At 36.9% G+C, this 15,897-nt stretch overlaps 1 protein-coding gene across 1 annotated transcript in view; it reads right to left on the minus strand.

Annotated features, from left to right (window-relative positions):
- The window catches only part of RNF17 (ring finger protein 17), a 155,194-nt gene that overhangs the window by 98,814 nt on the left and 40,483 nt on the right, over positions 1 to 15,897 (minus strand). Inside the window, exons 7-10 of the mRNA XM_046665064.1 lie at positions 6,038 to 6,209; positions 4,640 to 4,716; positions 4,289 to 4,363; positions 1,109 to 1,410 (exon numbers count right to left, since the gene is read on the minus strand). Of these exons, the coding sequence (XP_046521020.1) occupies positions 1,109 to 1,410; positions 4,289 to 4,363; positions 4,640 to 4,716; positions 6,038 to 6,209 (626 nt within the window). The remainder of the gene's footprint in view (positions 1 to 1,108; positions 1,411 to 4,288; positions 4,364 to 4,639; positions 4,717 to 6,037; positions 6,210 to 15,897) is intronic.

Consider the following 15,897-nt stretch of genomic DNA (forward strand, 5'->3'; position numbering starts at 1 on the left):
TATGTGTAACTGGGGAGACAGTTGAGAGAAGTGTTATAAATTTCAGAAATATTTTCACCAATAAGCCAAAATTTTTAACATTAAAAAGGAATAAGTTCTACTTATCAGTAAAATTCATTTTACTTACTGCTTCACACTACACAAGCTGCCATACATATAGCAAACTCTACTATATCAAGTTTTGAGTTGTTAAAGTACCTGCTTTTGATCCAAAAGGAACAGATGATTTTTTCTGAAGAGGCTTTTTTGGATATTTAGGTGTCTCCACAAGATAATCTGTGACGCAAGCTTCATCAAAATAGGAAATAAAGGCAATTGTACTAATTTTATTAAGTTGACAATGGCACACTGTTGTTTAAAAACCCCTACTTGAACAGGCAAATATTGGAATGGCAAGACCTCTTGTATTAGTAGGTAAAGTCACGATAGGTTTCTTAACTCAGTAAGATATCAGTGATAATAATACAGTGGAAATGAGAGAAAAAGGCATGTTCTTTTTTTGTATTCGAAATGTCATTCTGGAGAGTCAACCAACGAAACAGATGGGATGGGGGGGACCAAAGTGGATCTTGCAAAGGGTCCCGTATAACCACACACAGTAGTGTCTCTCACGTTAATGGAGAGAACATCAACACTGGAAGCCTAATCCAACAGTTACAATACGTTTAAATGTTATAAAACAGATGCTATTATACTCACAATAGTTCATTTTATGACAAATTATATCTCAGAACAAAGTTTTAAGAGAAGCTGTTCTTAAATTTAAGGACAAAGTCATCAGACTGCTTCTACAAATCTCTCTCATTTATTTATATTTTCATCTTTTATACAAGGTTTATACATAGAACACTAAAAAGTCAAATATTCCCATTAAACCAAATGTTAAATTTACATGTCAGAGTTTAGCTGTATCATTGCATTAAAAATAAAAATTATCCTAACTTTGGAAAATGTAAAAGTGGGAGCATGGAATCAACAGGTGTTAACTCATAATGAGGTGTAAGATAATAGCAACGTGCTTCTGTAACGTTTAGGGACAAAAAAGCACTGATTTTGTTTCTAACTATAGATATGATATATTGTTCCCATGCTTTTGTTTTTCACTCACTTTCCAGGTTTTCTTCAATAATTTCTTCAATTATCACATCAGGGCTAGATCCCATCTGAGGGAGAGCAGCAATGGTTTTAGAGGACATTGTTGCAACCACCTCTTTCTGTGGCTGGATGTCTTTGGCTTCTAAACGCACACTGTTGGTTTTCCGTTGCAAAGGAGCTGGTGAGGCTTCATTAGTTAGGACAGACATGTCAACCTTTTTCCTTTCTAGTGATGGGTATGAATCACGACAAAAAAGTTCCTTTTTATATTTCTTTTGACCATTCTGTCCAATTTCATTTTCTTGGGGATCACACCTGCTTAAAAATACAGAGGCACATGGCTACTTATATCATTTCATAAATGTTTTGTATCCACTTTCAAGCCATTTCCTTCCAGATGACAGTTAATACTGTGATACATACAAGGGGTTAAAGTTGTATAGGTGCCTCAGGGCTACTTTTTAAACAGCTTTATTGATGTATAATTTACACAACATAAAATTCAAAAATTTTTACTAAATTTACAGAGTTATGCAACCATCACCATAATCTAATTTTAGAACGTTTCCATTACCCAAAAAGAAACTTTTGCTTATTCCCAGCCCAAAGCAAGCCCAAGGGTTTTAAAAAGTCAAGAAGAGGTATAATCAATGAGAAACTGAAGAAAGAACTTGATACAGCCATGTCACAATGATCTGACCTTAAAAGGACAGATGATATAGGTTTTCAAAAGAAGTCATTTTGATTTGGCTTAGGTGTTTGATTTTAAATTATGTTAAGATCATTGCTTCCTTTAATTCACTTGCTTAAAAAAGAAGTGCAGGAAGCAGCAAAGGCTGCAATCCTGAACAAATCACTAGAAACCTCTGGCTAGGCTAAAAATCACCATTAGTTCGAATCCTCTGGGTATGAGCACTCAATAGTCACTAACCCACAGTTGATTATGTATTCACTTTACTCCACATTTTTATGTCTTCTTCACATATCCACACGGATTTAGGCTATCAAATCTACAAGTATAGAAATTCTATCAAAGAAATGACATTAAGCCTCAAAAAACTTGTATTTTAGTTAACTCGTGATGGATTTAGCTTCTTCACAGATCATCAGTTAAGAAGCCATTTTAGAAATAAGAACCAACAAAGCCAACTGAATTCAGTAATGACACCTCATATGTGTCTCTTCCAAGAGAGAGTATGCATTTAACTCAACTAAAACTAATACACATTAACAAAGGTCCAAACACCTCTCAGGATACATATACGCCCACAATGTTGCAATCTAAATATTTCTTTTTATACTAACTCTTATCTGACCTTACTGAGACATTTAACACCATCAACCGACCCTAGTCTCATAAACCTTTCCTTTGGCCTCTAGAACACCACTCTCTTCTGTCTGTTTTTCAATCTCTGCCTGCTCCTTCTCAGTTTTGTTTTTTCGTAGATTACCCTTTCCCTGTCTTAATATTTACTATTTTTCCAGGGTACTGTCCTTGACCTACAGCAAAACCTGCTCTCACTGGGCAAACACATTGTTTAATTACCAACTGTAATCAGCAGAGGCAGGTTACAGGGAAACGTACCCTAAAAACTAGGAAAAAATTTCAGACTACTCTTAGGTAAATGTAAAATAAAGACAAGATCAATACAGACTCTTAAAGAGACACAATAGTCTTTCGTATTAAAAATATTTGATATTAACAATATTCAATTTACAAAACTATCTAGAAGAACGTACTGATTAGAAAGGAGGATGATTATCCACAGAAGCACAAAAAGTAAAGTCACAGAAGCAAATATGGGGCAGGGCTCCGTATCTGGGGAAAGATGACTTGAGTCAAAGGACTGGTATTCCAGTCCTCTGACAGGGAGACAAGGAATGTGGTGACAAGGAACGCAGCAGGCTATCTAGGCCTACCACTGTTGAGCTATTTGATTAATCTCATTCCCTTTATTCCAAACAAGACCACAAACAAAGCAACTTCCAATAATTTGGCTTCTTGTGTCTGTCTGGATATTGGAAAAGAATGCCAACATAAGTATTCTTAGTCCCTGAGGCAATTATATTTGCCGTTAAGTTCATAAACTGGTATTCTGCATCAGTTTTGTGAATTTGGCTTATGAGTTCACCTGGCTTAGAGTGGATCTGCTCATGTCTGCTGCTGAGCTTATAAAACTGTAGGCCAGACTCTGATACTTTCCCTAAGGTAATGACTGTGATGCTTCTTGGGAGACAATTTCCCCCGGAGACATACCATCTACAAGTAAATGAACTTATTTCTTTTGGGGCGTTTCTAAACCATCTACTCTCACTTCTCTTAAAACCAGCATCAAGTCTAAGACCTGTTCTTAAGCTTCTGCACATACAGCCAACTGCCCTCTGGACATTTCTCCCCAGATATCTGGTAAACAGTAACTCAACATGTCCACTATCTTCCCCCTCCCAACTTCTGTCCTTTCTGTATTCCCAATCTTGGTGAATAATACCACAATCCATCAACTTCATCACCAAAGCCAGACCGTAAATCACTGATGACACTTGCCTTTTCCTCATTCCTCACACTCAAACAACTACTAAGTTTTATCAATTTTCTCTGTTTAGCATTTATCATTATCTATTCCTCTCCAGTGTTACTACCTACGTTTGGTTTCTTATCTGCAGTTCCCTGAATGTAGTATGTTACCTCACTGACCATATATTTCTTCCTGCTAAGGTGCCTCCCTTTTGTCCTCCTTTCCAATTGCTACTCATTTTTCACAGATGAGGGAAAATATCTTCTCTTTCCAAGTCCCAGAAGAACTGACTATTTCCTTCCTTGACATCTCTGCTAAATTCTGCATCTGTTACTATCATAGCATTTATGCACTTTATTATTCACATGTGTCATCCTCTACTTATCACAACTTCTCTGTGTGTATCTCAATATCTAGGGTGTTAGTGTCTAGCAAAAAAATCAGTGGTCAATGCTGGCTGAGTGAATGAATCTCAAAGATACCTTTGACACACGTATCACTGAATATCGATACCTTCTAGATCTTTTAGTTCTTATTTTACACAGAATTTAACTGATAGAAACTATTTTGCCCTTTACATTATTTTTAAGCTTATGAATCATACTAAATATCAATTTTTCTGTCTCTGAGGCCATGTCAGACACTAACGGCATGTTCCCATTCTTATAAATACTTACTTAGTTGAGTTCTCAAATTCAATCTTTCCCATATTGTTGAACATGCAGACGATCTCACTGCAATTCATATTCAACCTAAAATAAAACACCCAGCACATAAGTAAATGTTCTGATACAAGTTTATTACTTCTAGATAAAAATCAGCTGCAGACATTAAAAACTGTAAAAGAATGAACATTTAAATAACTTTGTAATTTATCATAAATTACACTAATTTTCATTTGGTTGCTAACTTGGGAAACATTTGTGACCCAAATTTTCAACTTTATAATTGCTTGCTATTTTAATAAGTCTAGGCTCTAATATGTTTTTATACTTAATTGTTATATTCTCCTGAATTACAACATTTACCTGGGAGAGTTCCTTAGTTTTAGAGTGCTAACTTGTGACAATTCACTCTCAAATGTTAACTTCAAAGTCCGGATAATCTAGAATCAAGAGAGAAGCAGCGCCCACGTGAATTTTCTTTTCTTATAACTACTGTTGAAACAGAGTAAGATTTTAGAAGGAAAACTATACTCTTTAGGTATTTAATTAATGTGTTCAAGATTTGATTTTTAGGCACACAAAGGAAGGGATGCAAACAAGTGTTTATGACTTTTTCCCCTAAGAGAATTTAAAATCTTTTGGAGATGTGTATCAACAGGTAACAGCAACAAAAGACACTAGTTAATAAATAGGATATAGCTATATAATCAGAGAAAATTCTGGTCAGATTCATTTTGCACCTGCATTGCTATCCTCAAATGTTTCTGCCCCACCTTCCTAATGAAGCTAACTAGGGTAAAGACCAAATCTTACTACTTTTTTAAATCTTCTAATGCCTCATGCGTAATACACAGGAAACGATGATTATTTCCTTAGAATTACAGTTGGAGGGAGAAAGATGGTAGCAAACTCTTCTAATTTAGAGACTTTGGAGGCAGGTGAACCAATGGCTTCTATTTTTATACCTCAGTTCAGTCCAAACATCTGATTATCTATGGGAAAGGAGGCCCTGAGGATTCAAAGGATCTAACGGAGCAAGGTAGAAACTAGCAAAGAGGATTGATAGTTAACCCTGTCCTGCCAAAGATCTCACAAGAAACGTTTCTATTTTTGCCCAACCCTGCCTTCTAGGCACATGATTAGATGACAGGACAGAGCTGAAACACCTTGTGTCCTGACCTCACATTTGGGGTGGGGAGTGGGGGGAGAAAAACCTGAATGGATCTTGAGAAGTTTGCTGGGTTTTGAAGTTTCAGTTGTACATCATTATGTGTCAGTCACCACATAAATGCATCCCTTCACCACCTGTGCCCATCCCCACCCTCTTCCCCTCTGGTAACCAGTAAACTGTTCTCTTTGTGTGTGAGTTTGAAAAGTTTTTAAACCAAGAGTTGATATTAATACCTAAATTGTTTATGAAAAGAAAAGAGTCCCATTTAATTTGCTACTCTTCTTGATGCTCACTTTTTATTCAAGTGTCCGAGAAACAATAATTTTTGACTCAGTGTCATCCTATTTGCTCTCAGATCACATGTCATAAAGACCTTACTGCACCATTTCCCTAAGTAGTAAATAATAAAAGCTAAACAAATTTATTAATGTTTGTCTTAGAATCCAAATACCTAAGAATTTTAAACTGATCCCAATACAAGTTAGGATAATCTGAAAAACAAATTCTTCTTATGCCTAAAATATCATATTTCAGAGTATGCAAAATAAGCTACCACAGAAATAATTCACATTATAAACTATTTAAATTACCTGATTCAGGTCACAATACATCCTTAGGGAAGGTGCTGATTTTAACTCTCTTGCTATTTTCATAGCTGCATCCAAATCATTTTTTTTTCCTTCAATGTAGCTTTTAGCCATTATTACATTTGATAAATAATCATCTGTACTTCTTACTACTTCTTCACAGAGGTTCTTTTTCCTTCATTAAGATACCAAAGTTATTTTGCAGTATTTCATAAATATTTATACAACAAATAATTTATAGTAACGAACCATATTGAAAGGGTAATTTCACTAGTTTATGAACTAGTGAACATAATGTGGTTAAATGAGGCATTCAACTGAACTGAAATGGATTACAGCTGAAAGCTATGCATGTATAGAGAAAAAGTAAATTTTGTAGAAGAATACAGCTATCATGTCACAGACACAGCTGCCACTGACTTACAGAGGTTAGACAGACCCTAGGTGATTCCACATAAAGTAAGAGACCCTAGCATTCCTGCAGTCACTTGAGCAATTACAAAGACATATTTGTACTCCTTCCTCCCCTGCAGGATCTACCTGCACATTTTAAAATTTCCATCAATAGACACATATTACATGAATATAAAACAGAATTTTAAAATAGACTTCACCAAACCAGAACTTGTGTATCAATTAACCAGAATCTTCAAACTAATCACTTAGAAAGCCCATATAGCTATTCCTTCATTATTTTCACCTCATTATCCAAAACGTTTTCTGTGCCTGTGGTGGAATTACCTTATTATGGCAATTAAAATATCTTGTACCCAAAACTGCAGTGTCTAACGTATTATTTTATTCACCAAACAAATAACTTTTCATTATTTCCTCAAAGTTAAATCTGGCCTCAAAAAAGGAGAGTTTTCCACACCAAAGAATAATAAGAATGTGAACACAGGCTCTGAAAGTGAAGAGGTATTCCAAAAACTTTACTAACTGTATATATAACGTCTGAAAGTCATTTCTTTAGGGTAGAAAATGCTCATTTTGATAAGTTATAGTACGGTTCCTAAAAACTCATGCTCTTGGAGTGATATCAGCAAAATGGCAGACTAGGAACCTCTAAGCCCTTGTTTCCCAGTGGAGATGTCAAATAATAACCAAAATTGGTTAAAACAATCTTATAGGAACTCTGGAAAATAGACAAAAGTGTACAGCAACCAAGCAAATGCCCAATTAAGAGAAAGCCACATTCACAACAACAGGAAATTTCATGATGTTTTCACTTGTCCTTGCACAGACCCCTTGGCACGGTGCAGTCTTGGTCTAAAGAAGGCAGAACAGTTCCCAATTACTTCTCTCTAACCAAAGGGAGCATAACAAACCTTATTTGCAATCTTCTACTTTGCTGGGTGGCTGCCTGAGGAACTAGTCTGCTTCACCTAACTTGGAGCTCAGATGAGTGAGAAGCAGCAAGCACTGCTTGGGAAGGCTGCAGGAAGATTAACAGCTATAGATGCTTGGACAAGAGATCAGAGGTAGACACACAACAGACCATCTGAGGCTTGGAGGAGAAGCTGGGGTTAGTTTTTTGGGAAATTAATACATTTAAAAGCAGCCATGTATACAAGGGAATCAAAAAAATCACACTCAAAACAGTGGAGGCACGCAAGCAACTCCAGCCAGCCAGTTGTGGTGGCACCTGTGGCCACGGGGAGTGGAGCAGCAGCAGAGGCGGAGCCCAATAAGTGGGCCCCCAGCCACAAGTTAGAGCCTGACAGCATCACAGGTGCACACAGGAGCGCCAAGTGCAGTGGCGCCTGCACAAGGCAATGGGAAACAGCACCTTCCTTCCCTGCTCCACCCACAGCAGCAGAGCTTCCGAACCAGGTGATACCAGATGTGGTGGAGGTATCAGCCATCTCTGTACCCCGACTGGTGAGGCCAGAAACCAGGGAAATACTGGCAAGAACAAGGAATCAGTGACCCCTATAAGTTCTGGCAGCAATGCAAGAGTACTGTTGATACCCTGACAGATGCAGTGGAAAGTAGAATGTACATATCCCTCCAATACAGCCAGAGACAGCTCAGGTAACAGAATCCAAAAACTAGCACTATAGTACCACCTAATAAAACAACAAAAGAAAGTTCTCTAATCTCTAACCAGTTAAAAACTTTGAATCAAAACAAACAAAGCTACCCCTAATTAAGAAAAGTCTTTGCTATGGCAAAGGAATAACCCAGCAAGCACCACAAAAAGCCATGGTAACACAGCATCACACACACAGAAAAGAACAATTCTCCAGAAATCCAACATAACGTCATGAAAGATTGTGATCTAATTGATAAAGATTCAAAATAGCTGTCATGAAGAAACTCAAAGAGCTACAACAACAACAACAACAACAACAAAACCTCAGAAAGGCAGTTCAATGAACTTAGGAATAAAATGCATGACTAGAAGGACGACTTTACCAAAGAGATTAGAAATCTAAAAAAGAACCAAACAGAAATTCTGGAGCTCAAGAACCCAACAAATGAGCTATGAGAGCAGAGCATATGGAAGAGAGAATTAGCGAGTTCGAAGATAGAAATCTAGAAATGATGGAGGTAGAAGAGAAGAGAGATTTTTAGAAAATGCGGAGGAGTTGGCCCTGTGGCCGAGTGGTTGGGTTCCTTCACTCTGCTTCAGTGGCCCAGGGTTCACTGGTTCAGATCCTGCGTACGGACCTGCACACCACTCATCAAGCCATGCGGTGGCAGCATCCCACATAGAACTACAATGACACACAACTAGGATATACAACTGGGGCTCTGGGGAGAAAAAAAAGCAGAAATTCTACAAGTATTATCTGATTCCCTTAGAAAGGGCAACATAAGGATAACTTGGAAGCCCAGAAAGAGAATAGAGAGAGAAGGGAACAGTGAGCTTGTTTAAATAAATAATAGGTAGGAAACGTCTCAAACCTAGAGAAGAAACTAAATATACAAATCCATAAAGCTAATAGAAAACCCAATTATCTCACTGCAAAAAGACCTTCTCCAAGATATATGATGATAAAACTGTCAACAGTCAATGACAAAGGAAATTAAAGTCAGCCAGGGGGCAAAAACCCAATAACCTAGAAGGGAACCTCCATTAGGCTATGAGCAGATTTCTCAGCAGAAACTCTACAGGCTAGGAGAGAATGGAATGATACATTCCAAATAATGAATGATAAGAATTGTCAGCCAAGAATACTCTATCCAGCAAAGCTATCTTTCAGATATTCAGGAAAAATATTTTCCCAGACAATAAAAAAAGCTGAGAGAGTTCATTACCACTAGACCTGCCTTACAAGAAATCTTGAAAAGAGCTCTCCTACCTGAAATGAAATGCAAAGGTATACAAAACTTTGATCCCTTAAGGTAATACACAGAATCAGGAAATTGCAATTCTGTATCAGAACAGGTTAGTAAACACTTAATAATAACATAAAGGTTAAAGGAATAGGAAGCATTAAAAATAACTATACACTTCAATTTGGTAATGAACTCACAATGCAAAGAGGGATAATTTGGGTCAACAAAAAAATAGAAGGGGAAGATGAAATGGATAGAACCTGGATAGGCTAATAGAGATAAGTTTCTATCAGCAGAAAAAGGACTATCTCATCTATGAGAACCTTTATATAAACCTTATGATAACCACAAAACAAAAATTCAGAGCAGAGTCACAAAACATAAAAAAAGAGGAAAACAAGAAACACACCGCAGAAAATCACTGAACTGAAAGGGCAGACAGAAACACAAAGAAGAAAAAACAATGGAAATACAGAATAAGCAGAAAACAAGAGATAAAATGGTAGTATTAAGTCCTCATAAATAAATAATTACCTTAAATGTAAACAGACTAAATTCAGCAATCCAAAGACAGAGTGGCTAAATGGATTAAAAAATGAGACCCAACAATATGCTGCCTCCAGGAGACCCATCTCAGCTCTAAAGACAAAGATAAGCTCAATGATACTCCAAGCAAATGGCAACCAAAAGAAAGGGGGTGTAGGCATACTTACCTCAGACAAAACAGACTTCAAGCTAAAAAAGATAACAGGAAACAAAGATAGAAATTATAACGATAAAGGGGAAAATTCATCAGAAGACAGAACATTTATTAACATTAACATATATGCACCTAAAATTGGAGCACCAAAGTATATAAATCAACTACTAAGGGGCCTAAATGAAGAAACTGACAGCAAGACAATAACAGTAGAGGACTTTTAACACCTCACTTACATCAAAGGATAGAGCATCCAGACAGAAACTGAACAAGGAAAAAAATCAGCCTTAAATGAAACATTAGACCAGATGGACTTAACAGATATATATAGAACATTCCATCCAAAGGCAGCAGAATACACATTCTTCTCAAGTGCACATGAACAATCTCAAAGATAGACCATACGCCGGGAAATAAAACCAGTCTCTAATCAATCATTGCGATACACCACACTAACAAAGTGAGTAATAAAAATCATATGATCATCTCAATAGATGTAGATAAAGCATTCAACAAGATTCATCATCCATTTATAACAAAAACTCTCAATAAAATGGGTGTAGAAGGAAATATCTCAATAAAGGCCATAAATGACAAACCCACAGCCAACATCACACTTATTTTTGGTGAAAAAACCAAAAGCCATCCCTCTAACAACAGAAAAAAGAAAAGAAAGCCCCCTCTTACCACTTTCATTCAACATAGCATTGGAAGTCCTAGGCAAGAAAAAGAAATACAAGGTATCCAAATTGGAAAGGAAGAAGTAAAACTGTCACTAGTTGAGGATGACACGATTTTATACAAAGAAAACCCTAAAGAATCCATCAAAAAACTATTACAAAGAATAAGTGAATACAGTAAAGTTGCAGGGTAAAAAACCAATATACAAAAATCAGTTTTGTTTCTATACACTAACAATAAACTAGTGGAAAGAGAAGTAAAAAATACAATGTCATTTACAAACACAATCAAAAGATTAAAATATCTAGGAATAAATTTAACCAAATAAGTACAAGACCTGTACATTGAAAACTATAAGACATTGTCAAAAGAAATCAAAGACGACCCAAAGAAATGGAAAGAAAATTCATGTTCATGGAATAGAAGAATTAACATAGTTAAAATGTCCATACTACCTAAAGTGATCTACAGATTCAGTGCAATTCCTATCAAAAAGCCAACGAGATTGTTCACAGAAATAGAACAAAGAATCCTAAAATTTATATTGACTAGACAAAAGACACTGAACAACCAAAGCAATCCTGAGAAAAAAGAAGAAAGTTGGGAGGCCGGGCAGGTGGTGCAGTGGTTAAGTTTGGTGAGCTCTGCTTCGGCAGCCAGGGTTTGTGGGTTGGGATCCCAGGCACAGACCTACTCCACTCATCAAGTCACACTGTGGTGGCAATCTACATACAACATGGAGGAAGACGGGCACAGATGTTAGTTCAGGGCCACTCTTCCTCAAGCAAAAAGAGGAAGATTGGCAACAGGTGTTAGCTCAGGGCCAGTCTTCACACCAAAAAAAAAAAAAAAAAAAAAGGGAACAAAACTGGAAGTATCACACTCCTTGACTTCAAAGTATACTACAAAGATATAGTAATCAATGGAGCATTGAGTACTGGGAGAAAAACAGACACACAGGTCAATGGGGCAGAACTTAAGAGCCCAGAAATCAACCCAAATATTGATGGACACCTAATTTTCAACAAAGGAGCCAAAAAAATATAATGCAGAAAGGAAAGTCTCTTCAATAAATGATGTTGGGAAATCTCAATAGCTACATAGAAAAGAATGAAAGTTGACTACTATCTTAGAGTAGACACAAAAACTGAGTCAAAATAGATTCAAGACTTGAACTTAAGACCTGAAACCATAAAACTCCTAGAAGAAAACATATGCTCTTTGGCAGGGATCTTTTTTTCTTTTTTGAGGAAGATTAGCCCTGAGCTAACATCTACTGCCAATCCTCCTCTTTTTGCTGAGAAAGACTGGCCCTGAGCTAACAGCCATGCCCATCTTCCTCTATTTTATATGTGGGGTGCCTGCCTCAGCATGGCTAGACAAGCAGTGCGTAGGTCCATGCCTGGGATCCAAACCGGCGAAACCAAGGCCACCACAGCAAAACGTGCAAACTTAACTGCCGTATTACCAGGCCAGCCCCTTGGCAGGAATCTCAACAATATCTTTTTGGACATGTCTCCTCAGGCAAGGGAAACAAAAGAAAAAATAAACAAATGGGACTACAGCAAACTAAAAAGCTTCAGCACAGCAAAGGAAACCATCAACAAAACGAAGAGACAACTTACTGACTAGGAGAAGATATCTGCAAATCATCTGATAAGGAGTTAACCTCCAAAGTATATAAAGAATTCACACAACTCAACAACAAAAACCAAACAACCCAATTAAAAAATGGGCAGAGGACCTGAACATTTTTCCAAAGAAGATTATAGACAGCCAACAGGCACATGAAAAGATGTCCAACATCACTAATTATTAGGGAAATGCAAACCAAAACTACAATGAAATACCACCTCACACCTGTCAGAATGACTATTATTAAAATAACAAAAAATAAGTGTTGGAGAGGTTGTGGAGAAAAGGGAACGCTCAAATACTGCTGGTGGGAATGTAAATTGGTCCAGCCACTATGGAAAACAGCATGGATATTCCTCAAAATATTAAAAATAGAAATACCACATGATCCATCTATTCCATTTATCCAAATAAAATGAAAACACTAATTTGAAAAGATACATGCATCCTTATGTTCACTGCAGCATTATTTATAATAAATAGCCAAGACTCAGAAACAACCTAAATGCCCACTGATGGATGAATGGATAAAGAAGATGTGATATATACACAATGGAATACTACTCCACCATAAAAAAAGATAAAATCTTGCCATTTGTGACAATACGGATGGGCCTTGAGGGTATTAAGCTAAGTGAGATAAGTAAGGAGGAGAAAGACAAATACTGTATGATTTCACTCACATGTGGAATATAAAACACAGGGGGCCAGCCCCATGGCCAAGTGGTTGGGTTCACATGCTCCACTTCAGTGGCCCAGGGTTTGCTGGTTCGGATCCTGGATGCAGACCTACACACTGCTCCTCAAGCCATGGTGCAGTGGCAACTCACATAGAAGAACTAGAATGACTTATAACTATGTACTGGGGCTTTGGAGAGAAAAAAAAAAAGAGGAAGACTGGCATCACATGTTAGCTCAGGGCCAATCTTCCTCACCAAAAAGTATACCTTTAAAAAAAATGTAACTAAAAAAATACAAAAAGCAAGTAAGCACATAGATAAAGACAACAGATTGATGGTTACCAGAGGCGAAGGAGGGCAGAGGGAGGGAAACAGCGTTAAAAGAGGTCATTTCTACAGTGACAAATGGAAACTAGCCTTTTGGTGGTGAACATAATGTAGTCTATACAGAAGTCAAAATATAATGATGTACACCTGAAATTTACACAATGTTATAAACCAATGTGACCTCCATGAAAAAAAAGCTACACTTAGACTCACCCAAGATATATGCTCAGAAAAGACCTGAGAATACTTAAGCTTTCACTTCAGGCTGATCCCAAGGCTCAGAGAATGTTCAGCTACTCAGTGAAGGACTGCCCACAGCCAAGAGCCAGTCTGTAAAGCCTGGAAGAGGTGGTTGTTTTTTTTAAATGCCCAATTTTCTATTTTTTAATTTTTATTTTTTTAATTGAGGCATAATTGACACATAACATTAGTTTCAAGTGTACTACATAATGATTTGATATTTGTATATAGTGTAAAATGACCATTACAATAAGTCTAGTTAACACCCATTAACATACATACACATTTTTTTTTGTGACTTTTAAGATCTACTCTCTTAGCAACTTTGAAATATACAATAGAGTATCATCAACTGTAGTCATCATACTGTACGTTACATCCCCATGACTTATTCATTTTATAATAAACATAATTGGAAGTTTGTACCTTTTGACCCCCTTCACCAAATTCGCTCACCTCCCACTCCCTGCCTCTGGCAACCACCAATGTGTTCTTGGTATCTATGAGGGTTTATTATTTTTTTTTTTAAGGATTCCACATATAAGTGAGATCATATGGTATTTGTCTTTCCCTTTCTGACTTCTTTCACTTGGAATAACACCCTAAAGCTCCATCTATGTTTTTGCAAATCATAAGGTTTCATTCTTTTTTATGGCTGAATAATATTCCATCACATAACACCCCCCCACACACACACACATTATTTTAATCCATTCATCCACTGAAGTACACTTACATTGTTTCCATATCTTGGCTATTGCAAATATTGCTGCAATGAACATAGGGATGCATATATCCTTTCAAGATAATGTTTTCGTTTTCTTTGGATAAATACCCAGAAGTGAAATCACTGGATCATATGGTAGTTCTATTTTCAAGTTTTTGAGGAACCACTATACTGTTTTCCAATTTACATTCTCACCAACAGTGTCTCCACATCCTCGCCAACACTTATTATCTCTTATCTTTTTGATAATAGCCATTCTAATGGGTGTGAGGTGTGAGGTCACAAACTGTGGTTTTGATTTGCATTTCCCTGATGATTAGTGATGTTGAACATCTTTTTATCTATCTGTTGGCTACCTGAAGATCTTCTCTGGAAAAATGTCTATTCAGGTCCTTTGCCCATTTTTCAGTTGAATAATTTGTTCTTTTGTTACTGAGTTGTATGAGTTCTTTATATATTTTGTTTAACCCTCTATCAAATATATAATTTGCAGATTTCTCCCTTTCATTACACTGACCTTTTGATTTTGTAGACTGTCTCCTTGGCTGTGCAGAAGTGTTTTAGTTTGATGTAGTCCCACTTAATTTTGCTTTAGTTGCCTTTGCTCTTGACGTGAGATCCAAAAAATTCATTGGCAAGACTGATGTCAAGGAGCTTACCGCTTATGTTTTCTTCTAGGAGTTTTATGGTTTCAGGTTTTTGGTTCAAGTCTTTGTTTTTTTTTTTTTCAGGTTTTTCCTCCCATAATTTTTTTTTTAAATTAATGTTATGATAGATTACAACCTTGTGAGATTTCAGTTGTACATTTTTGTTAGTCATGTTGTGGGTACACCACTTCCCCCTTTGTGCCCTCCCCCCAACCCCCTTTTCCCTGGTAACCACCGATCTGATCTCCTTATCAATATACTAACTTCCACCTATGAGTGGAGTCATATAGAGTTCGTCTTTCTCTGACTGGCTTATTTTGCTTAACATAATACCCTCGAGGTCCATCCACGTTGTTGTGAATGGGCCAATTTTGTCTTTTTTTATGGCTGAGTAGTATTCCATTGTGTATATATACCATATCTTCTTTATCCAATCATCAGTTTCTGGGCATGTAGGCTGGTTCCACATCTTGGCTATTGTAAATAATGCTGCGATGAACATAGGGGTGCAACGGACTCTTGAGATTTCTGATATCAGGTTCTTAGGATAGATACCCAGTAATGGGATGGCTGGGTCATAGGGTATTTCTATTTTTAACTTTTTGAGAAATCTCCATACTGTTTTCCATAGTGGCTGTACCAGTTTGCATTCCCACCAACAGTGTATGAGGGTTCCTTTTTCTCCACAACCTCTCCAACATTTGTCACTCTTGGTTTTGGATGTTTTTGCCAATCTAACGGGTGTAAGGTGATATCTTAGTGTAGTTTTGATTTGCATTTCCCTGATGATTAGCGATGATGAACATCTTTTCATGTGTCTATTGGCCATATTCATATCTTCTTTCGAGAAATGTCTGTTCATGTCCTCTGCCCATTTTTTGATCAGGTTGTTTGTTTTTTGTTGTTAAGCAGTGTGAGTTCTTTGTATATTATGGAGATTA

Source organism: Equus quagga, chromosome 6 (genome assembly GCF_021613505.1).
Source record: "Equus quagga isolate Etosha38 chromosome 6, UCLA_HA_Equagga_1.0, whole genome shotgun sequence".
NCBI lineage: Eukaryota > Metazoa > Chordata > Mammalia > Perissodactyla > Equidae > Equus > Equus quagga.